At 34.0% G+C, this 26763-nt stretch overlaps 1 protein-coding gene across 2 annotated transcripts; it reads left to right on the top strand.

Moving 5' to 3' along the window:
• The first annotated feature begins 48 nt into the window (after positions 1-48).
• DBF4 (DBF4 zinc finger) lies at positions 49-26763 on the top strand. Of its 2 annotated transcripts, none has more exons than XM_044245957.1 (12): positions 49-376; positions 1644-1813; positions 5596-5775; positions 7090-7140; positions 7632-7701; positions 7904-7980; positions 15013-15049; positions 16297-16342; positions 19662-19790; positions 20233-20347; positions 23427-23551; positions 25632-26763. In XM_044245957.1, exons 1-12 carry the CDS (start codon positions 331-333, stop codon positions 26608-26610), a joined length of 2025 nt encoding a protein of 674 aa, XP_044101892.1. In that variant the 5' UTR covers positions 49-330; the 3' UTR covers positions 26611-26763. The 2 variants fall into 2 exon arrangements, with proteins under 2 accessions (XP_044101892.1, XP_044101893.1); XM_044245958.1 differs by having other exon boundaries at positions 16300-16342.

Here is a 26763-nt window from a genome sequence, read left to right on the forward strand (position 1 = left end):
GGTGAGCGCGAGGCGGGGCGCGGCGCGCGGCGTGAGAGAGGGCGGGGCGCGCGTCTGGGCGCCGCGGCCGCGGCCGCGTGACGCGTTTTCAAATCTTCAACCGCCGCAGCCCACTCGTTTGTGCTTTACTTCTTCCTCCTCCGCGCCTCGGAGTGGGATCCGGCCCCGGAAACCCGGACGGTAGACCCGGCTTCTCTGTTGCGTGTGTGTGGTAGTCTGCGGAAGAGGAAGAGGCGACCGGGTGATAAATCGGCCTCGAGGAGCTGTGTTTTCTTGGCCGCCTGGCGCGACCCTCTCCCGAACCCAGCATGTAGGTGCCGGGCGGCTGCCATGAACTCCAGAGCCATGAGGATCCACAGCAAAGGACATTTCCAGGGTATGAAACCCCTCCTCCACTGCAGTCCCTTTAATCCTTTTCTCCCCTCGTGGTTCCACCATTGATTCTTTAGAGTTCTTCCCCCAGGTCCCTGCTCTTTTTCTTTTATGGCTGGTGCGTCTTTCTCTGTGGCCTGAAGGAGGGCTCCGTCCAGGGCTTTGCCTCAGAAAAGGAAAGGATCCCAGCCGGGCCCCTCGCGCTGTTCACGCTCCAGTCGCGGCCCCAAATTCCCGGGGGTGCCGTTGGTTGTAAAACTAGAAAACAGTTTGCGGACCTGCGACCTGCCCGGGCCTCGGACAGATGTTGAGACTCCGCTCAGGCCCTTTGAGGCTGCATTCCCGATTTGAAAGCAGAGGTGCTCGTGGCTTTTAGGTTTATGATTAAATTGGGTGATTGTAGGCGGGTTTTTGGCCTTATTCTTAAATTTATTTTTCTTCACTCGTAAAGTTAAGAGATACTATTTGTATTTCAAACACAGCACTGCTGTTTTCAACATTATAGACAGAAATGAAATCATATTTCCATTTTCGACTACTTTGTATGGTAAAACATAAAACAGCTTCCAAGTTTTTTTTTCTGTTTAATGTCTAGAATATATATGTCGTATATATATAGGAATTTCCAACGTATGAACAGATTGTGTTATGAAAGTTAATTTTCAAAGCAGTTGTTTCCATCTCAGGTCTGTTTTTAAAGGAAATAATGAAGTGAATGGTGACTTGGATCTTAAAATGGACCATTTAGTTCTAATATATAGACAAACTATAGGAAACTAAACCTTGGAACGTTTTGTGGACAAGGGCATCATGGATAACAGGTTTCTTCTGTTGACAAGTTTTTTAACATTTTAAGCCCGTTTTCAGTGTTCAACAGAATATAGATCTTTCATAAATATTTCTGAGTAAATACCTCTGGAATTTACGTAGTAAGGAGGAAAATCTTTCAAAAAGGTTTTAGATAGTTTTCACCATAATACGTAAAAACATGAACAAATGCATAAATACTTACTGCAGGTTGAATTTACTGGCTTAGAACAATAATTATTTTATGATATAGTATCTGCTAAAACAAGTATGGTATTTTGCTTTTATCCCAAGTGGTACTACAAAGAAATATATTAAAATGCCATTGAGTTTTTAACTGATGGGATTATAAAGATTTTTCCCCTTCCGTGATATGATGACTGTATAAAAATATTTTTAAAACAGTAGAAATTTTCTGTCTACATAAAACATGATCTAATTCTGTATTTTTTTTTAAACAACAGGTGGGATCCAAGTCAAAAATGAAAAAAACAGATCTTTAAAATCTATGAAAACTGATAACAAACCAGAAAAATCCAAATATAAGCCGCTCTGGGGAAAAATATTTTACATTGACTTACCTTCTATCACCATATCTGAAAAACTGCAAAAGGACATTCAGGATCTGGGAGGGGTAAGTCAAAATATACACTTTAACAACAAAGAAAAATATTTTAGCTAGTACTTTCTAGTATGTAAACACTATAGATTATCATATTGGGAAACATAACCATATAAGCATCAAGCTTAAAACTTTTATCAGCTATTTAACATTAACAAGAAACTATTTGTTTTGTGATTTTTTTTAGTCTAGTGTAAAGTTCGCAAAGTGTGAGAAACATGACTTCCTCCTTTGTCCTGGTGGAACCTTTGATTGCCTTTTCATTGTAATGTTTGTGTGTCCACCAGATAGCAGGAACGCCTTGATTATAGTTATTGGGGAACTACATAAATTTGTCTGGACTAGCATAATAGTAAGAATGTTATTTGCAGAATAAGGAGAACCACATTGAACCACAAAGAGTTAAATTACTCTGAGTGGTAAACAACTCAATAGAATGAATGTCTTTAGGGAGACAGAGCTTGTGTTAATATTAAGAACTCTCTTTCATAACTTATACATTGAGTAAATGATTAAGAAATTAGAAAATCTGAGCAAAATTTTAAGATTTTCTTGTGAGTAAGATTAATATGGGGTATAGCAAGTGAGGTTAAGAATTTATTAATTTCTTTCCTAATTCTTCCTATTTAAAAGGGTTTGTGCTGCACTTTGAATTTGTTGAATAATCTTTGAATAATCTGCCATTCCTAGAATAGAAATTTGCAGAACAACATGTAATAAGTTTCTTAGGATTGTTTATTGGTGTGGTCCTCATTTAATTATTTGAAAGAGTGTAAGACAGCATGGCTGGGCGCAGAGGGAAGGGAAAATGCAGGGCTCTGTCCCAAGACACTGGGGTCATGACCTGAGCCAAAGGCAGACACTTAACCAACTGAGCAGCCAGGTACCCCTTGTTGTTAACTCATTTTCTTAAAACATTGCCACATTTGTCATAGCAGTAATATGTATCATAATGACCATATGAATGCATTCCTAAAAATCATGTTTTATAGGCCAGCCACCTTTGAATAAAGACTCCTTTCTTTTATTCATTTTAGAAAGTAAGTGCTTAAGAGTCAAGAGAAGTAAAATAACTGGCCCACTGTAGGATTAGCCTCCTAATTCCTCTAGCAATCAATGGCTACAAAGTAGCTATCTGAGACAGTTTCACAGCTTTCTCAAATATGAGAATAACCCAGATCTAAATCAGTGATTTCAGGGGTGCCTGGTTGGCGTGGTCGGTTAAGGATCTGCCTTCAGGTCAGGTCATGATCCCAGGGTCCTTGGATCAAGTCCCGAATTTAATTGGGCTCCACCCTCTGCTAATGCGCTCCTCTGTCAAATAAATAAATAAAATCTTCAGAAAAAGTAAATCAGTCATTTTAGATTTGTAATTTTAGCAGTAGAGCCCTTCAAACAAAGTCATTCAGAAGTCTAATGTATAAAGCCAGTAAAAAGGAAAGGAAACTGTTAAAGCTAGAACACCAGTTCTGGTTAGTACAGGGATGCTTACCTCCCCCCTTTTTCTCTCATTCCCACAGCAGTTTCTGAGGTACTTGCAAGAAACAAGTTTTGAAATAAATTAAGCATTTGATAATACTTGGGAGACCTTTTGGTTATATACTTCAAATTTTTATCCTGAAATGGCTTGAAGTAGACCAATGAAGTAAAGAGCATATTAAGAACATGAGTTTTTATCATGTGATCTCCCTGATATGAGGAAGTGGTGATGCAACATGGGGGCTTAAGGGGGTAGGAGAAGAATAAATTTTTTAAGATTTTATTTATTTATTTGACAGACAGAGATGACAAGTAGGCAGAGGGAGAGGAGGAAGCAGGCTCCCTGCTGAGCAGTCCCAGGACCCCGGGATCATGACCGAGCCGAAGGCAGAGGCTTTAACCCACTGAGCCACCCAGGCGGCCCACCATAAATGACTCTTAATCTCACAAAACAAACTGAGGGTTGTTGGGGGGAGGGGTTTGGGAGAAGGAGGGTGGGGTTATGGACACTGGGGAGGGTATGTGCTTTGGTGAGTCCTGTGAAGTGTGTAAACCTGGCGATTCACAGACCTGTACCCCTGGGGATAAAAATATATGTTTATTTAAAAAAAAAATAAATTTAAAAAAAAGAACATGAGTTTTTACATTTTTTCTTCGAACTGTGGATTTTCAACTGAATTTGACTTCTTAACTGTACTTAATTTTCTTTTAAAAAAAAATTTATCAACTTATGATCCCTCCGCACACTTATCTTTCCAATAATTCAGTGATGTCTTATTTCTGTTCTTATGGCATTATTATCTCTATCCCTAAAAAAAAAGACTTCTTTCAGATGATCTGTTACATGAATTATAAAGGAATTTTGATCTCTAGACACTAAGAGTTTTAGGGTTCAACTTTAGGAAATAGTTAAGGGGCACCTGAGTGGCTCAGCGAATTAAAGCCTCTGCCTTCGGCTCAGGTCATGATCCCAGGGTCCTGGGATTGAGCGCTGCATCTGGCTCTCTGCTCAGCGGGAGCCAGCTTCTCCCCACCCCAACCCCCGCTCTCTGCGTACTTGTGATTTTTGTCCATCAAATAAATAAATAAAAATATGTAGGAGAGTATGTTCTTTTTGAAAAATTGGAACCTCTGGCAATGCTAAGGCCACATATTTATGAAAATGAAGAAAGCATTTGATGTGTAAATTGTGCATTTATATTACTTCTGGCCCTTGTGAGCATTTGAGTTTGTAATCCCTGAAATAAATAAATGTGGATATCTTATTTACTAGTTTATGAAAATGCTGCTCAGACAAAGGGAAGTAGTGATGTACACTTAACCAAGGGGGCCACTTGTGCAAGCAGCAAATTCTACCTAATCGCTTAGATGGAATTAATTCATCTGTTACATAGTTTGCTTCATTTTTTTTTTTTATTATTTCCCTTTATGGTATGAGATCCTATAGAAACTAAATGTAGATTAAAATATTAAAGAAATCTTACATTTATGAAAATAATGTTTAATAGTGTTTATTTCTACTTTAATATTCCTGCCCTTGGATGGGAGTGATGTTTGATAACATTGACATCTCGTACTTGGGTTTATAAATTCAGGCATTTAAGCAGTGATTTTCAGACATTTTAGTAGGGAAATTATTTTCAGTCTTACACTCAAAGGGTAAGGATCCCCTTCTTCCTGTTAAAGTCTTATGGTAAGATGTTAACTGATTTGAACGGTCCTGCCCAGTGTGATAGCTGTCTGGTACATGTGGTATTGAAATTTAATTAATACTGTATTGAAGAAAACTTAAAATTTAATTGCTCAGTTGTATTAGTTACCTTTGTTACATTTTAAGTGCTGAGTAGCCACATGTGGTGAGTTGCTACCATACTGAACAGTGCTAATAAAGAACATTAACCATTGCATTAAGTTCTATTGGACAGTAGTCCATTTAGAGCATGGACTGAATCAGAATATCTGTATTCAAATTCTGTTATTTATGCTGATATAACCTCAACCAAGTCACTTAACTTCTCTTTAATTTTCTTTTCCACAAAAATGAGGATATTAGTAATATTAGTACCATGGGGTTGTTATATGGATTAAATTAATTGGGATATATGAAGTACTTAAAAATTGTATCTAGCATATGCTGGCTGTTATTGGAACGCCCATTGTACTTCCTCAGAACTTAGATTCAGAAGAACACAGTATAAAAACCACCAATTTACAAAATAATTGCAATGTGTCAAATTGGTATTTTAAGCTGTACCTGAAATATGAAACAGTTATGGTTTATATGGCTTATTTGAAAATACTTTGTTTTCCTTTAGCGAGTTGAAGAATTTCTTAGCAAAGATATCAGTTACCTTATTTCAAATAAAAAGGAGGCTAAATTTGCACAAACGTTGGGAAGAATTTCTCCAGTACCAAGTCCAGAATCTACATATACTGCAGAAACAACTTCACCTCATCCTAGCCATGATGGAAGTTCATTTAAATCTCCAGATTCAGTAAGTCTCTTAAATATACTTTGAGATGTTCAGAAAGGCTATAGCCTGAGGATCTCATGATTTATCAAGAGCAGACTGGCAGCAGAATTCATGTAGGGAGAACAATATCTGTATTATGGGTGGTTTTCCAGTCAATAAGGTTACTGTCTTATAGAAAGGTGATTTGTCTCCTAATACTTTGGGTCATACTCTGCTGAAATAATACTTTTTGCCCTTGGGGATGGCTTTTATTTTTAAGAGTTAATTACAACTAAAAAGTAACAGCAGGTCATTATTTAAAATAGAAATGGAAACCTTTTCCTTGTGTCACAGCAGGAGTAGGCAAACTATGGCAGGGGCCAAGTCCAGACTGTTCCTGTTTTTTACACCCTTTGAGCTAACCATGGTTTTTTACATCTTCAAATGCTTGGTCAAAAATAGAGAGAATAATAAATAAAATCTTTTAAAAAAAAAGAATAAAAAAAATTGAGAGAATATTTTATGACAAATTTAAATTCAGATATCAAAGTCCGTAAGTAAAGTTTTATTGAAACTCAGCCAGACCTGTTATATATTAACTAGTTGCTGTCCTGCTATAAAGGAAATATTGGATAGTTTGGACAGGTACTATATGGCTTACAGAACCTAAAACTGGCTCCCTGGCCCTTTACAGAAAAGATTTGCTAGCCCCTCTTTTAGTTACTGATATCACATCTCTATTCCTCTGTTGACAAGTTAGAAGTTTCAGTGAGGGATAAATTAGGGAGGGGGAAAAATAGAAATATATACAAGAAGAAAAGTCAAGGAAAGCTCATGTATTTTTTTACTTTCATGCTTTTTTGGAGGAATGAGATTATATACTAGTGACTAGTTCCAAATTAATGGTTGGTCATAGCATTTCAATTTCTTTTCCAGTGTTGTATTTAAAATGAGAAGTAACTATATATATATTTATAATAAATTGTATATGTATATACAATATTCTCAGGTCTCCATTTGAATACAAAGTTAGAATCTGAACTAGTTAGTTATAGACAATTTACTACAAAACTGGGCTTTGTTCTCATTCAGTAGTTTAGATACTCTTTCAAAAAAGGAAGGAAACTTTTTAATAGGTCTTATTATAAAGATCCTAAGGAAGTTGTCTTTTACTATTCTTCATTGTGTTGATACTCAATAAGACTTGTACAAATAAATGTCCCCTCTTTAAAATATTACATTAAAATTTATAGATTTTATCAATTAATTTAGCTATTTTATATTTTTAAGTTTTTTTCCAATGAGGCACTGTTTTACAACTTTTTGATGTTTGAGCTCTGATTTTTTTTTTTATAGGTATGTTTGAGCAGAGGAAAATTACTAGTTGAAAAAGCTATCAAGGACCATGTAAGTATGAAATATAAAAATTTACTGTATATATGCTTTTATTAAGAACTCAAGTGGAAATGGAGATGTTCCTGAAATCTTCCTCATTTTTAATAGGAAAAGCCTAAATATCAGCATAGATCTCATTTTTACAAAGAACAGAATCTACTTTTCATGAAGAAACATCTCCATCTTGTGGCCTTTTAAAATATTACTGTAGTTTTATGAAGCTTATGGCATTTTTGTTATTTTTAAATGAACTTTCTTGAAACAACTGTGAGACTAAAATTGCATTCTTGACAACTTAGTTGTCAAGAATATGGGAATATATTAAACAGGGTTAATTTATAAATTCCAAAAGAAAAAACTGAGGTACTGATTGCTATCATAGCTATATAGTCTGTTCTGAATACCCACCTAAGTGACAGTACCCTTCAAATAATTTTTAAAATTTAGCCTCATTTAAATTTGTAATTTTCTAGAAAAACTATTAAATCTCTTTTATTTTACAGGATTTTATTCCTTCAAATAGTATATTATCAAATGCCTTGTCATGGGGAGTAAAAGTTCTTCATATTGATGGTAAGGATGTTATCAGTTTTTTTGACAGTGTTTGTTAAAAGTATTAATTTGTGCTCTGTGGTTCCTGATTTTACATAGGGAGAATTCTGATAGCAAAAGATAGCTATAATGGTAATTATTTCCCCTAAATCTAATACGAAGAAAATAGCAGTCTTTAAAGGTGAAAAATGCTAATCTTAAGCCTTTTTTTTTTTTAATGAAGACATCAGATACTACATTGAACAGAAGAAAAAAGAACTATATTTACTCAAGAAATCAAGCACTTCCGTAAGAGATGTGGTATGTTATTTTCCTTAATTTTTAAACTAATTAAAGTGACCAAGATTTTTTGTTTTTTGTTTTTTTTTTTAACTTGTAAATTTTTCTTACCAAGCAGAAAGTATTACTGCCAGAATATCCTAAGGGTAAACCTTTGTATTGTATTCATGTTTCCGTTATTTGAGTATCCTGTATTATCCTATATCATTTAACTTTGAGGATTTTCTCATGAGGTAAAAGTTGTTCCTGGGATTTTTTTCTTTTTTGATTCTGTTGCTTTTAACCAGTCGCTTTAGTTCATTCTGAAGGAAAACATAATTGGCTTATTGCATGAAAAGCTTCTAATATGTATAATATACTTTCAATTGCTGTAGGTAGTGTTATAACAAAGTCTTGCTACAGACTATGATTATCTGGCCTGACCTCAAAATGTTTGCTAAGTAAATGCACTAGGCATTACAGTGTTAGACCCAATGTTTCCATATCTTGTCTCTTCCCTTTTCAAAAACTAGCTTTCTCCTCAAAGCCTCTATACAGAATCAAGGCTCTTCCTTGGAAATAAGTGCAATAAAACATCTCTTAATCTATGTCCTTCCCTACTTTCCAATCTTTATATCATCCAGACTTGTTAAATCTCCACTTTTATGCTTCCCATTCACTCTTGAACCTATGAGGTATAAAACTACTGACTGATTTGCCAAGTGAAGTTAACAGTTTTTAAAACCATTTAGGTTCTATCAGCTGTTGCTCATTTCCTCCTTTAATTTACCTATTTTCTTCTGCAACTTCTCTCATCTTAGTTGTCTCATGGTTTTCATATCCGTGTATTCTTTTGTGGTCTGCTTTTTCTTCATTCAGTACTTAAATGACTAAAATCTAAAAGGAAAAGTGTATAGATGAGTATATATAGAGATGTGTTGCCATAAGTACATTGGCATGTTTGGGAAATTTTCTGTAATGTAATACAACTTGATTTTTAAGTGGGAGAATGGTAAGAATGGTAAGAAAGGAAGGAGGAAAAATTAGCAACTTCATATAGGACCTTGCAACACTATATAAAGGAATTAAGTTTATCTGGAAGGCTTTGAGAGATTACTGAAAGATTAATAGGATTGAATAGATAGAAGAAATATCTTCTGGTTGCCAGTAAAGCATGTGTCCTGGCAAGACTGACATTTGGACAGTGGCTTTGAATTCTTTAGAACAAATTGGTAGTAAGAAACCTATTTTATATCATGATTACGCCATAAATGCGTGTTACACGCACAGACTCTTATTAAAGTCTTTTTTTAATGTTTTTAATCACATTTGTGTAAGATAGAAATAATTTACAGAAAAGAACAGTTTACTTATTACTTAAGTAAAAGTATTAATACTTTGAATGTTTTATTTACAAGTAAAAAAAAAAATCCTCCAAATGGATATTCCCAAATTTTTATAAAATACTGGGTGAATATTCCTTGTTTAAAGTAAGCTTAATACATATAAACTATCTTTATTGCACTTTGCAGATTTTTTGGATTATATGAAGAAATAGATGTATGAAAATGTAAACCCACAAGAACATTATGGTTTCATAATACACTAGTATATTATTTCTGTCTGTATGCAGTGTATATAAATATATATTTGAAACAAGTTTCATGAGATACTGCTTATCCTTAATGTGATTCATGCCAGTATTTCTATAGTATTCTATTTTCATTTTTTAAAAATACTAGTCACAACTCTAAATTGATATTAAATCTGCTAATAGGTCACTGTTCATAGTTTAAAAAGTATTCAGGGGGCGCCTGGGTGGCTTAGTTGATTGAGTGTCCTGATTCTTGATTTAGGCTCAGGTCATAATGATCCCAGAATTACAGGATCAAGCCCCATGTCATTGTCTGTGCTCAGCAGGGAGTCTGCTTGAGATTCTTTCTCCCTCTGCTCACTATCAATTCAAATCTTTTTTTTAAAAAAGTACTCAGGGAGGGGCAGCTGGGTGGCTCCGTGAATTAGGCTTCTCACTCTTGGTTTCGGCTCAGGTCTTGATCTCAGGGTTGAATGCCGTGTCCAGATTCTGCTTGAGGTTTTTTTCCTTTCCCTTTCTATCCCCATCCGTTCCTCCCCAACTCTGTGTTCTTTCTAAGATAAATAAATAAAACCTAAAAAAAAATGTTCAGGAATATTTTGTTTACACATGCAACCATCAATACTTAACTGTTAGTCCTGTTAGGTGTGAAGCACTAGGAGTATTTGCCCTCATGAAACAAAAACAATGACAAGTGTGATAAATACCTGTGAAACATCTTACTTTTCTCTCAAAACCAAAAGGATTAGAATACGAGATATCTCTGTAATCCAGAATGTATCTCTGTAATCCAGAATGTATAACTGGTCAACTTAATTCTAATACTTGAAAATTTTTTCGTATGTAAAAAGAAAATGTTTCTGGAAATCTTTTGGTTTGTCAAGTACTAAAACATAAACTCTTCAATAAAGATGCATTTGTGGATCTTGAATGGACATGAATAAATCTGCACACTAAAGACATACAAATTTTAAGGCATTATATTCTCTTAAATGCTCTTGTTAGCCTTTATCTTTTAGAAAAAAGTTGAATGAAAGTGTTTTAAATCCTTGGAGGTTTTTTTATTTTTCTCATTTTACCTCAAACTTTAAGGATTTTTTTCTGCATATTTACATAAGGAATATTGGTCTTTTACTTTTTGATGTGTTTGGTTTTAGTGTCAGGGTGATGCTGCTCTCATAAAATGCTGGAACATATTTCCACTTATATTTTCTAGAAAAGTTTTTGTAGAGTTGCTTTTATTTCTTATGTGTTGATAGTGTTTACCAGGAAGGTTATCTGGGCCTGTAATTTTTTTTTTTTAATTGAAAAAAATGAGATACTAACTATGAGATTCCTAACTATGAATTCAGTTTCTTTATTAGATAAAAGAAATTCAGGTTATTAATTGCTTATTGAGTGCACTTGGATAGTTTGTTTTTCAGGGAATTTGTGCTTGTTGTTTAAATTGTCAAATTGATGGCAAAACTATTTGTAATAGGGGCGCCTGGGTGGCTTAGTGGATTAAGCCGCTGCCTTCAGCTCGGGTCATGATCCCGGGGTCCTGGGATCAAGCCCCGCATCGGGCTCTCTGCTCTGTGGGAAGCCTGCTTCCTCCTCTCTCTCTGCCTGCCTCTCGTCAACTTCTGATCTCTGTCTGTCAAATAAATAAATAAAATAAATCTTAAAAAAAAAAAAAAAAACTATTTGTAATATTTCTGTATTAAGCTTTTAATGTTTATAGAGTTTCAATGACATTTTTAATTCCTGAGATCATTATTCCTTTTTTTCCCTTTTTTGTTCAGTTGGGCTAGTTATCAGTTTCCTCTTTCCAAAGAACCAGGTCTGCTGTAAAATTTTTTGAGCTCTGCTTTACTGCTGTTCCATACATTTTATGTAGAACTTCATAGATACTTATGAACTTTATTTACATATTTACATGTATAATATATATGTTATATATATTTATATACGTGTATTTATATATTGACAAGTCATCATCACTTAAAGTTAGTTTACGTTAGGGTTCACTTTTGTTTGTACATTGTTTAGGTTCACACAAATGAATAGTGATATATATTTGCCATCACAGTAACCTACAGAATAGTGGAATATTTTCCATAAAAATGTTCCATGCTATATCTTTTCCTCCTTCCCTCCCTCACTTACTCCTAACAACTACTGATCCTTTTCCATAGTTTTGGCCTTTTCCAACGTGTCATATAATTGAAGCCATACAATATATAGCCTTTTCAGATTGTTGTCTTCAGTAAGTGATAGGCATTTAAAATTTCTCAATGTCTTTTCATGACTTGATTTTTTTTTTTTTTTCTTTAAACTGCTGAATCATGCCATTGTCTGGATTTGCCACAGTTCATCCACCTTCTGAAAGACATCTTGGTTGCTTCCAAGCTTTGACATTATGAGTAAATTATATGTATATAAACATCCATGTGTAGGTTTTTGTGTGGACACTAGTCTTCAACACATTTGGATAAATACCAAGGAGCATGATTGCTGGATTATATGGTTAGAATATGTTTAGTTTGGTAAGAAGCTGCCAAACTGTCTTCCAAAATGGCTGTACCATTTTGCATTTCCACCAGCAATGAATGAGCCTTTGTGGATTTCTGTTATGGTCAGAACACATACTTTGTGTGATTTCAGTTCTTTTAAGTTTACTGCTGTTTGTATAGTTCAGAATACAGTCTTTTTTTTTTTTATGATTTTATTTACTTATTTGAGAGAGTGAGCACACATGTTGTACAGGGAGAGGGACAGAGCAGGAGGGGGAGAATCTCAAGCTGGCTGTGCGCTGAGCTTAACACAGGGCTCCATCTCACGACCTTGAGATCATGAAACTTAACCAAAACCAAGGTTCAGACATTTACCCACTGATCCACTCACATGCCCCCAGAATATAGTCCGTCTTAATGCCAGCAAGTTCCATGGGCACTTAAAAAGTATATTCTGAGGTTAATGGGTGGAATATTCTTATAGATGTCAAATAGGTCAAATTGCATAGCTTTTCTGTATTCATACTGATACTCTTAGTCTAGCCATTATGGAAAGAGTGGAGTATTAAAGTTCCCAAATATGTTGTGGATTTGTGTATTTTTCCTTCTTGTTCTATTACAGTTTTTGGTTTGTGTATTTTGAACCTTCTTAGATGTGCAGACATCTAATATTATTACGTCTTCTTGGTGAATTGACCTTGTTACTATATAATGTTCCTTTGTCCCTTTTAGGATTTCTTGTTCTGAGGTCTTTGAATATACTACAGGCACTCCAGCTTCCTTGTGATTAGTGTTTACATTGTCTTTTTTATTCCTTCTACATTTACCATGTCTATGTATTTATTTTAAAATCGGTATCTTACAGACAGTTGAAAGTTGTCTTTTTATCATATCTGGCCATCTCCTTTAATTGGTATGTTTTAATGACTTACACTTAATATTAGTACAATTTAGGCCTGCCAATATACTAATATTTCTTTGATGGTGTTCTCTGCATTTTATTCCTTTGTTTTCTTCTTTTTCTGCTGCTTTTCGATTGTTTGAAGATCTTTTTATTGGCTTTTTGGCCAAATTCATGTTTTTTTGTTTTAGTGGTTGCTTAGGTTTAATTATACATAGTTATATCTACATATCTTCACAGTCTTTTTAGGGTTAATATTTTACCTACTTCAAATAAAACATAGAAACCTTAAAACTTTTTGAGCTCTCTATCCTACCCCACCAGTCTTTATGATAGACTTATTTTTGTTACATTTGCATTTATTGATAAACCCACCAGGCGTGTTAACTTTTTTCCTTGAAAAAGTCACGTAGAAGAGAATGTGAGAATGTCTTTATTTTGCCTTCATTCTTGCAAGATCTTTTCACTGGATAACAAATTAGGAATAAGAAGTTCTTTAGGTCAGTACTTCACAGGTGTTCTACAGCTATATTCTGGCTTCCATGAATTTTGATGAAAAATTTGCAGTCATTCAGATTGGTTTTTTTTTTCTTTTCTTTTTCTTTTTTTTTTTTAAATATTTATTTATTGGACAGAGAGAGAGAGAGATCACAGGTAGGCAGAGTAGCAGGCAGAGAGAGAGGGGGAAGCAGTCTCCCCACTGAGCAGAGAGCCCAATGCGGGGCTCAATCCCAGGACCCTGAGATCATGACCTGAGCCAAAGGCAGAGGCTTAACTCACTGAGCCACCCAGGCACCCCAGATTGTTATTTTCTTATAAATAATGATCATTTTTCCCTATGTACTTAGCAAATTTTTAATTTATCTTTGGTTTTCAACAGCTTGGTTGTGATAGGCCTTGGCTTGGATTACTTAGAGATATTTCTGTTTGTTGTTCACTAAGATTCTTAGAACTATAAATCTGTTTGGAAAGTTTGGGCTATTTTGTTAAAATTCTTTTTCTTCACTGTTCTGTTTGTTTCTGTATTTCCAATAACACTAAATTTAGACCTTTTATATTAATTATAGCCTAGAATACAAGGTACTTATTGGGTATTCATTTTTCCCCCATTCTTCTTTTCTCAGTTCTTCTAATTAAAGATTTCAATTCATTGGTCTTCCAGTTCGCCCAAACTTCACTTGTTCATCTCTGTTTTGTTTTCAAGCCCATCCACTTAATTCTGTATTTCAAATCATGTATTTTTCACTTGATTTCTATACTAGTCTTCACTAGACTTTTGCAGTTTCCTTTTTTGTTGTTGTTATTTTTTGTTTTTTGTTTTTAAAGTTTTTCTTTAAAAACTTAAGAATTTGTATCTCTTCATCATTTTAAGTGTATTTGCCCTTACCTTAGAGTCTTTTTCCTGGCTCCACTACTTGCTGCCAACTCTGTAATTAGAGGTTTATCCTTCAGGCAACATTGTGAGAAAAAGAGGTTGGGAAATATACCCCCTTAAAGTGGTTTCTCTGAATTTGGCTTCCTTCTACAATATTCCTGCTTTTGTTTACTTTTTAGTCCCCATGTAGTTGCTCATTGTATTTTCCACCAGAATTTTAGTAGTAATCAGTGGGATTGTTTGACTGTATTGGACATATTCCACCTTGACAAGAATCGACAGACTGTTACAAATACTTTAATAATTCCTTTGTTTAGTCTGTCACAGAAGTTTGCTCAGTAAGGGCATCAAAATAACCTTAGAACTATTTTTAGATTATTTTATTAACTGTAGCTTTTCCTTATTATTGATTTCTTTCTGTAAAGGCAAAAACAATTTTAGCTAGAACGAAAGGTATTTGTTAGGTGTATTGTAAAAGTGAGCTTGTATTATGTTCATTGTTTCATTTCTTTCATTGACTTGATTTTTGAAAAGCAAGTTTCTCTTTTTTCCCAAAAAATCTATAGTAATTACTATATTTTTATAGAGTTCTTTTATATAGTTCTTTTCCTGTATGATTATCTTCAAATAAAAAGGAGCAGTTGCTGTTTTCATTGTACTTTCAAATGCAGTGTTCTTTTTTGTTTTTGTTTTTGTTTTGTTTTTTTAGGGAAAAAGAGTAGGTATTGGCACACAGAAAGCAAGAAGTAAGTATTTTGAAATCCTTAAGTGTATTTGATATGCTTTTAGAAAGTAGAACAGATCTTATAAAAATCCTCTGAAAAATCACGTAAACAACTCTTCAGGGAACATGTTTAGTAGGTCTTCATTTTTTTTGAGACTATGGACCTCTTTTCAGAATAATGTTTTAAAAAACATGTAAATCAGTAAATGAAATTCAGTTGTCAGAAAATTTTTAATTATGAAATGGTGATATACTTGGGTTTTTTTTTTTTTTTTACACACTTAAAACAAGTGCTAGCAGTGATTCTACTGTAATTTTGGAAGTGGTGAGCATAAATGATGCCTTGAGATCTGTAAAACTAATATGAAGGTATTTCATTTGGTTTCAGAATTACAGGCACTGCTAAGACCACTGTGATCCTGTTGCTTATATGCATAACTAGAGGAAGTGTTAAATTTCAGTTAGAGATATGTGAAAATAAAAATTGGATTTTTTTTCCTGTTTTAGATCATGATTCTTCTGAATTCTATTCATAGATCCTTTGGGGGAATCCCTTCATTTTAAGAATCTTAGAATGTAGATAGAATTTCTGTCATTTTGGAAATGGACTGATGTTGTATAATAGCTCACCTGAGACTTAAAACTGAATTGAAATGAAAGAGATAATGGATACAGGTGGTCCTTGACATAACGATGGTTTGATTTAAAATTTTTCACCTTTATGATGGTGTAATACACATTCAGTAGAAACTGTAATACACATTCAGTAGAAACTGTACTTCGAATTTTAAATATTGCTCTTCTCCTGGGTGGGCAGTATGCCATACAAAACTCTCCTGATGCAGCAGCAGCAGCAATGAGCTGCAACTCCCAGTCAGTCATTTGGTCACAAGGGTGGACAACCAATATGCTTAAACCATTCTGTTTTTCACTTTCAGTACAATATTCAACAAATTACATCACATATTCAACATTTTTTATTATAAAATGGGCTTTGTGTTTGATGATGTTGCCTATCTATAGGTTAATATAAGTGTTCTGAGAATGTTCTTAAGTTAGGCTAGGGCTAAGCTGTGATGTTTGATGGGTTAGATGTATTAAATGTATTTGTAACTTAAAATGGCTTTATCAAAGTGTAACCCTAATTGTAAGTTGAGGAAGATCTGTACATAGTTTGGAGGGATTTTTTTTTTTTTAGCCAGGGTATTTTTTTTTTTTTAATTTCCTGGACTTGTACGTATCTAATAATATGTTTTGTATGTTCTCAAGCAGGTAGACTCAAAAAACCTTTTGTAAAAGTGGAAGATATGAGCCAGTAAGTATCTAAGTTGATTGGAAATTTAAATATAATATTAAAAGAGAAAATCTAATTAAGCTATTTCCACTAATACCGTTAGGTCTTTGTATGTAAGTTTTGTATTATACTAATACACAGGTGGCACAAGTTGCAGAAAATAGCATTAAATTTGCTCAAAAATTAAGCAGTTTTCGCTTAGTTTCAGTATGCTATAGGTCACAATTCCTTCAAATATCTGCTTTAGAGCAATCATGAAACCAACTCATTTTCATAGTATTTCAAATAACTATTCACTAGCTAAATGGAATACCATGTGATTAGAACTACTACTTAAAGATTGCTTATACTTTGTTAAATATATTAGTAGGTACTATTTTGATGTACAAAGTGGAATATAACATTTAATTTAGTAGTTTTCCTGAACTCACTCTGAAGTTTTATAGGTTAATCTTAAGACTATAAGTAAATTAATTTGGCATGGGAGAATTGTATAACTTTTTCTTGACATTCATCCTTTAGACATGTGTGATTCATTCTTTTGGGTACTCCCTGAAGTGGCAAAGATGTATTGAATGCCTCTTTTTATGAAGTGTATTATTATGAAAAAAATGCAGTTCAAAATTAGACCTAGAGAAGGCGCCAATATATGGAAAGACATTCCACCATCATGGACTAGAAGACTTCATATTGCTAAGATGTCATTGCTATCCAAAGTGATCTACAGAGTCAGTGCAAGCCCTGTGAAAATCCCAATGACTTTTTTTTTTTTGCAGAAGGGGAGAAATCCATCCTAAAATTCATCAAATTGCAAGGGACTCCAAATGTCCCAAGCAATCTTGAAAGGAAGAACAAAATTAAGACCTAAACTTGATTTCAGAATTTTCCAAAAGCTCAATCACAACAGCTTTTTAATGATGTAAAGACAGATGTGTAGACCAATGGAAAAGAATAAATAGCTAAGAAATAAATCTTTACATTTAGGTCAAATGACTGTTGGCAAGGATGTCAAGATGGTTTAGTGGGGAATGGACAGTCTTCAGCAGTGGTATTGAGAAAACACATATCCACATGCAGAAAAATGAAGTTGGATCATTAATTTATACCATATATAAAATTAACCCAAAATAGACTGAAGACCTAAAAGCATAAAACCCTTAGAAGAAAACAAGGGAAAACTTTATGACAATGGATGTTGCAGTGATTTCTTGGATATGACATCAAAAGCACAAATAACAAAATTATAAATTTTTGTGCATAACAGAGTGAGATGGAATGGAACTACGGAATGGGAGAAGATAATTTGCAGATCATATGTATATTTAATAAAGTGTAATATATCGGGGAGTTTAGGAAGGTGGTGGAGTAGGAAGACCTTAAGCTCACCCCTTCCCTTGTTTACAACTGGTTAGCACTTGTATCCAAATAAATAAACCAGAGAATGATGTGAAGACTGGCAGAACAAACTTCACAACAATGTAGAGACTAAGCCGCATTTGAGAGATGAGGAAGGGCAGAGTTGGTGACTGGGCGCTGCCTGCAAGAGGGAGGGAGTTGTAGGCTGTGGCTCAGAGAGGTGATGAAAACACCAGGGAGCCCATTAGGAGAAGATAAATCCCTATCATGTCTGGGTTTGGAAACCAGAGGGGTGAAATCCCTAACTTTGTATAACCACTCAGACTTAGATCCTGGAGCTTTAAAACTTTGTATAACCACTCAGACTTAGATCCTGGAGCTTTAAAAGTCTTCTGACTTGGCACTGGATGAGCTGGGAGGGCAAGTGATAGCTGGGTCCCTACCCTTAAAGGGATAGCAGCCTATGGAGAGGCAACATAGAAGCTATAGCTTGAACAATGCCTGGGGCAAACAGGAGCAGCCTTGGGTGATGTAGGGATTTATTGAATTACTATATTATAAGCACCTGAAACTGTGTGTTAACTATATCGAAACTCAAATAAAAATCCAATTAAAAAAATGAAATATAAAAAAGTCAACAGAAAATCAAATTATCAGTTTTGTGGGGGGTGGTTTTGTTTTGTTTCAAGATTGAGAGCTCCCTTGTGCGCTTGAGTACAGAAAAGAGCAGAGGGAGAGAATCTTTGCACAAACTCCCTGCTGTCTGCCTTGGCGCTCTATCTCAAGACCAATGAGATCATGACCAGAGCCAAAACCAAGAGTATGGATGCTTAACCGACCTAGTGCCTCTCAATTTATCAGATTTAAAAAATGGGAAAAGGACTTAACATTTCTTCACAGATGTACAGATTGCCAACAAATACGTGAAAAGATGTTAACTATCACAGAAATGCCAGTCAAAACCACTGTGAGATATCTATCACTTCACAGCCATTTGGATGGCTATTACAAAAACAACACCACCAACAAAAAACCTAGAATAATAGGTATTGGCAAGGAAGTGGCAAAATTGGAGCCCTTGTGCACTGTTGGTGCAGTTGTAAAATAATGTAACCACTGTGGAAACTAGTACGGAGGGTCTTCATGAAATTGAGACTATGATCTGATCTCGCAGTGTCACTTCTGGTTATATATCCAAAAGAATTGAAAGCAGGCTCTTGAAGAGATGCTTGCATATGCATATTGGTAGCAGCACTATTTACAGTAGCCCAGTGGTAGAAGCAGTCCATATGTCCATCAATAGATAAATGGATGATGTGGTATATACATAGAATTCAACCTTAAAAAAAGGAATGAAATTCTGACAAGTGTTGTATACATGGATGAACCTTGAGGACATTATGCTGAGCGAAGTAAGAGGAAAAAATACTGGAAGATTCCAGTTGATGAAGTACTTCAGAGTAGTCAGATTCATAAAGTAGAGTGATGGGTGGGCAGAGAAGGAAAAATGGGGAGTTATGGTTTAATGGATACAGAGTTTAAGTTTTGAAACATGAAAAGGGCTTCATCCATCTGGAGATGGATGATGTTAATGGTTGGAAAGCACTGTGAATGTACTTAATGCAGCTGAACTGTATTCCTAAAAAGGTTGAAAATGGTACCTGGCTGGCTCAGTTGGTAGAGCATGTGACTCCTGATGTTGGTTTTGGAGTTCAAATCCCATTTTGGGCATAGAGATTACTTTAAAAAAAAAAAAAAAAAAAAGTTTAAGGTAGTAAATTTTGTGGGTATTTTACCATAATTTAAAAAAAATACTTATATTAAACAAAAAGATACTAGGTCTAGGAATTGAGAAGGGAAGCCTAATTGATTTCTATTATTTATTTCAGATTCCAGATGAATGCTGTGATTTTGAAATACAAGATTTCAGTTGTATTTTTTTTATCATAAACAATCTCATGTATTTGTCTTTTTATTTTTTTAGACTTTATAGACCATTTTATCTTCAGCTGACCAATATGCCTTTTATAAATTATTCTATTCAGAAGCCCTCCAGTCCATTTGATGTAGATAAGCCATCTAGCATCCAAAAGCAAACTCAGGTTAAACTAAGGTTTGTTTAACCTTAATTTTTTCTTTTTAAGCAGACATTTAAAATAATTCATTAAACGCTATGGTTTTGTGTGTATGTGTGTGTGTGTAATCACTATTATGGTCTTCCCCCTGTATATTTTTAATGCTGGGTTAGAAGTCTGAATCTTTTCTAAGTATGTCACTTTTAGACATGTTAGGTCAATAGATTAAGGTTGAGGGGTGGCTTTTAAGTATTTACAAGTAATTAAAGTGTGTTGTTTCTCCTAAGTGATCTGAAATATTCTCTAGAAAAATCACTACATTTTTAGTTTGCTTCTCAATTTCTTAGAAAGAAATATATTTAAAAGTAATTGTTGATATAAACATCTGTGGAGATTATGGCAGATTGGTAGGTCAGGACTGTACATTTTATAAATTATTAATGTTCATCAAATAATTCTTTTATCATATATTTCTATTAGAATCCAAACGGATGGCAATAAACGTGGTGGTATCCCAATTCAACTCCAGTTGAAAGAGAAGAAAAAAAAAGGATATTGTGAATGTTGCTTGCAGAAATACGAAGATCTCGAAAGTGTAAATGTGATTTTATATTTAGGGGATTGATATTTCTAAAACTATGAATATTTACTGTGTAATTATTAGCTTGTTTTTCTGATTGTGGTTTGCAACTTGATAATGACCAAATAACATGTATCTCTTCTTGATAGAATTATCTTAAATTTTAGGAACCCAAAGTGGGAAAATGTATATTTAAAACTAATTTTTATTCATTCAGCATATACTTATTAAGTACCTATGTTGTACCAGTTACTACTCTGAACAAGCAGCATTGAACATAGGAGACCCAATTCTCTACCTTTATGAAAATTATATTCTATGAAAGGGGAGGAGAAATAGGTAACCATGTAGTTAGAAAGTAATTAAGTATATGTAGAGAACATTAGATTAGTTCTATGAGAAACTGAAGCCAGAAAGGGTGTGTAGTTATTTATTTAGACAAGGAATAGCTAACTGATAAAGTGATATTTGAGTAGAAACCTAGGAAGTGAGGGAATATGACTTGTGGATTTTGAAATAAGCAGTGCAGGAGTGCTAAATTAAACTTAATTGTTAGTACTGAAGAAGCCATTCAACTAATGGTGGTGGTCTGGCAGAAGTGATGAGACTGGGTCAGACTGTGGATATAATTATAAGTGGGGCAAAGAGAATTTGCCAGGGGATTGGAAGTTGGGAGTGAGTAGAAGATGCTTCGGGCCTGAGCAATTAAAAAATGGGCATGTGATTTACTAATGGTAGGATGAGAAGAAAGTAGAGATTATTCTTTGAAGTAGCAGAAAGAGAAATAGAATAGTTGGAAGGGGACATGGAATGAAGATACAGTTTTGAACATGAGAACTATTTATGGTTTCTAAAGTGATTAAAAACAAACAACAAGAACTTTGGATCCATGCGGTCTAGGTTTGAATTCTAGTTTCCTGTTCTTGTGACCTTGAATGGTGGCAGGCTCTGTGCTAATTTATTAAATTTTAGCTGTTGCTATTTCATTTGTTAATTTCAGTAGAGATGTATGTTTTAGTGCTTGGTTTGATAGAAGATGGTGGGAAAGTTAAGGAAAAAGAATACTATTTATAAATATCTAAGAAGTAAACCCACTCTATTTAGGCTTTAAGTTGAAGTTTGTTTTATAACTCAAAATATATTAGTGTTTTGTATTAGTTTTTTGTGTTTTCTTTATATAATAACAGAGAAAAATATGGCTACTTTAGAATTATTTTAAATCAGAAGCTAAAATTACCCCAAATATTTCCCCCTCCCAAAAAAGCATTTTGAAATTTAAATTATTGATTTGTCCCAAAATATTACTTTGCTGTTGCTACAATAGAAAAATTTATAATGGATGTTTTCCTTAATACAAATTTATAATCTTATTTTAATGCTCAGAAAATGTTGGGACTAAAAATGAAAACCTTGATCACTGATTGACACAGGAAGGAAAATGAATAATAGATGTTGGGGTTGATATTTTAAAATCTTTTTTTTTTTTTTAAAGATTTTATTTATTTGACAGAGATTACAAGTAGGCAGAGAGGCAGCCAGAGAGAGGAGGAAGCATGCTCCCTGCTGAGCAGAGAGCCTGGTGCGGGGCTCCATCCCAGAACCCTGGGATCATGACCTGAGCCAAAGGCAGAGGCTTTAACCCACTGAGCCACCCAGGCAGCCCCCAAATCATTTTTATTATAGTTGTTTTATCTATGTTTCTTAGTCTTGAAAATAAGATATTCCTTTGTTTTTTGAATCTTAGATTGCACAGTCCTTCATTTCCACCTGTATCAAGGCATTCATTTAGCATATTGGATTGCTAAAGATTAAGCAACAACAAACAAGGCAGACATACTCTTCCCTTAGATATTATGGTTCAACAGAGAAGACAGATACAAAGCAGTACATTTACAAGTAGGATAGTGATAGTGTCACAAAAGTAGCATGTACAGTACAATGGTAATAATGAGGGAGTTCTTAAGGTAGGATGAGGAACATAGAAAGCTCAATTGAGAAAGTAATATTTAAGACATAAAAAGGGTAAATGGTAAGGGGTAGGTGGAGGAAGGGAGCAGCTACACAAAAGTTGGAGATTTCTTCTCCAAAGTATGTGTATAAATGGAATCTGAACTTAATGTTTCTTTTTAAATTTTAATCGTTTCTCATTTAACATTACTGGGCATAGATAGCTTGTATGTGGTAAATTCTGCAAGTAAGCAAGTGTAATAGTCCTGAATACTATTTGTGATCACTGGAGAATTTAGTTTCTGGAAATACAATCAAATCATCAAAAGTTACATGAAACTAGAGAAACAGAAATGAGGTACTTGCGTAATCGTCCTGTTACAGCCTTCTAGGTGCCATTCTCTGATCAGCTGACAGACAGTAGAATTAGCCTGGAGATTCCAACTATGTAGCAGGAACTTTATTTCTTTTGAGTTTTATCCCAGTAAACTGAGCTTATTTACTTTTGTTCTTCACCACTCTTAGACTGAGAAACTATCAACCACCGTTCAAGTAAAAAAAAAAAAAAAAAAAAAGAACTGAGAATAATTTTTATATTCTCCATTATACGCATTGGGTAATTTGAGATCATTTACTTGCTCATTCTCAAATGTGTTCTCAATAATAAATTTTTTCCCTTTTTTTGATACTTCACAGCATTCATTGTACTTCATTTTTTTGTAATCTGCCTTCTGGGTTCTTGTTTTGGAATCTTACATGTTAAATTATAACATTTCATTTATTTAATATTTTATAAGACCTACCATATTTATTTAGTGGCAATTGTGTAAGGATAAAATAAAATAAAAAGGAAGATTTTTCTCAATATTAGCATACTGTAAATGTTAAATGTTTCTGTTGTGTTTCTCCATCTTTATCTTCATTTCCTGATGTAGTTCATTTGTCAGTTCCATTTAAACCACAAATTTATTTTACTTAACATCCTTTGAAATTGTAGTAAAGGATATTTCTTTGGAGTACCTATTAGAAACCTAATTTTAGGGGCATGGAAATACTAGAAAACAAAAAGGCATCTGTTGGTTTAAGAATATAATTAATAAGAATATAATTAAATGACTTATTAAATGCTTTTTTGATTTTGTTTCAGCATCTTCTAAGTGAGCAACACAGAAACTTTGCACAGAGTAATCACTATCAAGTTGTTGATGATATTGTATCTAAGTTAATTTTTGATTTTGTGGAATATGAAAGGGACATGCCGAAAAAGAAAAGGTAATTTGTCAGCCAAAGTTTTAAATTTTAACAGAATTCTAAACCATTTCATTGAACTAAAAATAAATCCAAAGTTTTCTGTTCTTCGAAGGGATATATATTTTTAGAATGTATATCTGGTTAAGAACTGATTACTACTTTTCTCTCCCCTTGGACCCCTCTCCACTATCAGAAGTGCTTACTTTAGATTATTATTAAGGTCTTCATATTAATGTTATAGTCTAAAAGAGGGGTTGGCAAATTCTTTATTAAAAACTGGGCAGTAAATATTTTAGGCTTTGTGAACCATGACATTTGTTTCAGCCACTTAGCTTTGTCATTGTACAATGAAAGCAGCTACAGACAATATGTAAGTCAATGGGTATGGCTGTGTTCCAGTAAAACTTGAGATTTGGTCCATGTTCTTTAAAGTTTATCAACCCCTGGTCTAGGACCATAAAGTTTACCATTTACTTGGACTAAAAAACTGGAATTTTTAGTTATCTTAAGGAGTTTAAATAAACCTTTCTTCACTTAACCTCCATTAAGGCTTGTTTATACTCTTACCAAGTACTTTTGCTTAAATTCTACTTGCCAATAAATCTTACTAATGGTACTGACAGGACTTTAGGTGTGAATACAATGCTCTTCATTGACAGTTTACTGCACAGTTGACTAAACGGTCCTGGTTAGATTGTTCCCATAAATCCAAAATGAAAAATTCTTTGAAGTGCTGAAATTGATGATAAATCATTAGGTTATTCAGTCCTTATATCTATTTTTAGACTAATGTTAAGGCATAAAGACTAGAAAATAAGATACCAAGGTACAGCTTCTGAAAATTGACTGGAAAGCCTTTACTATATCTAGGTAGAACGGTTACCTAAACTTCTTTCTTCTGTAACATTCAGAATAGTTGTTCATGACTGACTTAATAATATGATATTTGGAGAGGAGGCATATTTTCAACTTTTTTTTTTTAAGATTTTATTTATTTATTTGACAGCAAGAGCAGGAACACAGGCAGGGAGGGTGGGGGAAGGAAAGCAAGCTTCCCTCCAAGCAGGGAGCCCAATGTGAGGCTTGATCCCTGGACCCTGGGATCATGACCTGAGCTGAAGGCAGAGGCTTAACAACTAAGCCACCCAGGCGCCCATATTTTTAATTATTAAAATTATATAGGCTACTATAAGAATTTAGAATTCCCTAAAAATTTAATCTGCATCAAAATTCTGAACTAGTAAAAAAAAAAAAAAAATCTGAACTAGTACTTCACATATAAGTTGGTTTTTCCTTAATTATCTGCACAATTTTTATCTGTGTGCAAGTCACCTAAACCTCTCTAGACATTAAAGGAGAGAGAGAAAACACTAGAGGCTAGTATTTTCTAGTATTATACTAGAAAACTATATAAACATATAAACGAAATAAATATAGAAGTGTCCATGCTGGTTCTAAAAGGGCAGACTGAATTCTATATTTCTATAGTGTTATCTGTGACATGTATAACATAAAACAACAGTAGTGAGCTAGTAATACATAATTTAGGATTTTGTAGTACAAACTAACATTCCAAAGATATTAAGAGACTCCCTGAAGAAGGAGGTTTTCAGGTCACATACATGTGTGAAACATCAGGATTATTATTTTGTCTAAATACTCATTTTCTACATTGTGAAGTAAAATGAGGAGACGATATTAATGTAAAAGCATAGAAGTTAGGATATTTTTCAGGATAATGAAAACAAAATTGGGAGCAAAACGATATCCCTTTACTTTCATCTTTCTTTGAGTTATATGGATGAAGGAGTTTTAAACACTACATTTAAGATAGTAATTACCTCTGGGAGGAAGGGGAAGAATATGGATGAGAATAGAGTGTACTGTACGGCTTGAGTTTTCAGCTGTGTATCTGTAAAGTTTTATTATGAAAAACATCTGAAGTATATTTGGCTAACTGTTAAGATTTCAGTATTTTTGTAAGATTTTCTTAAGTCAAATTTAAGTTTCATAAATAGTTTTAAAAGATTATTAGTTTGACTTTAAGCTACTCAGGAATTTTTTATAGCAATTTAATGTTTATTCTTCTTGTTTTATAAAGAATAAAATACAGTATTGGATCGCTTTCTCCTATTACTACAAGTGTCCTGAAGAATTCTGAACCAAAAGAATTGCAACATATTTCTCAGAAAGACTTCAAGGAAAATAATGTACAGGTAATTGAGCAGCATTTCCTGTATAAAGAAATCCAGGAACCTGAACAGAAGTTTCTGTTTATTTCAGAATGCATCCCCTACTCCTCAAGTGAATTGAGAGGACTCAATGAAAAAGTAACTACTAAATGTTCCATGTTAAATACAGGTGAAAATGACATAAAACAAAATTTTGCACATCTACCTCCACATAAAAATAAACCGGAATGCATCCTTGATGTTTCTGAACATAAATTAATGACAAATGAAAGTGACTTAGAAGAACTAAGGGTAGATCATTGTCCATGTAGGCTAAAGACATCTGTACAAGTTTCTGATTTCAGTATGGATAGTACTGCATCTCAACCAAAACAAAAGTCAGATACCATGCTTTTTCCAGCAAAGGATCTGAAGGAAAAGGACCTTCATTCAATATTTAGTCATGATTCTGGTCTGTTAGCAGTAAACAGTTCACAAGAGCACCTAACAATGAAGGCAAAGACCCCATCCCGAAGTCCCCCTGAGGAGCCCAATGAATGTGACTTCAACAATATGGATGGCTTACCTTCTGGTACGATCCATCGGAAAGTGAAAATATTATTAGGAAGAAATAAAAAAGAAAATCTGGAACCAAATATGGAATTAGATAAGAAAAGACCTGAATTTCTTATTACACAAGAAGGAAACAGAATTTGTAGTACCCCAGTACAATCTCTATTAGACTTGTTTCAGACTAGTGAAGAGAAGTCAGAATTTTTGGGTTTCACAAGCTATACTGAAAACAGCGGCATTTGTGATGTTCTGGATATTTGGGAAGAAGAAAATTCAAATAATTTGTTGTCAATGTTTTTCTCTTCTCCTTCAACTTCTACATTTACTGGCTTTTAGACTTAAAAATAAATACTTTCCGAAGTGGTGAAGATCATATTCTTGAAATTTTTATAAATAGGTATGGAAGTTACTTAGTTTTTTTCTTTTTTGCCAACTTTGTTTACAGAACCAAGTGTAAATATTAATAAAGGTGATATTTACATTTTTCTA

This window comes from Neovison vison, chromosome 4 (assembly GCF_020171115.1).
Source record: "Neovison vison isolate M4711 chromosome 4, ASM_NN_V1, whole genome shotgun sequence".
NCBI classification, from domain to species: domain Eukaryota; kingdom Metazoa; phylum Chordata; class Mammalia; order Carnivora; family Mustelidae; genus Neogale; species Neogale vison.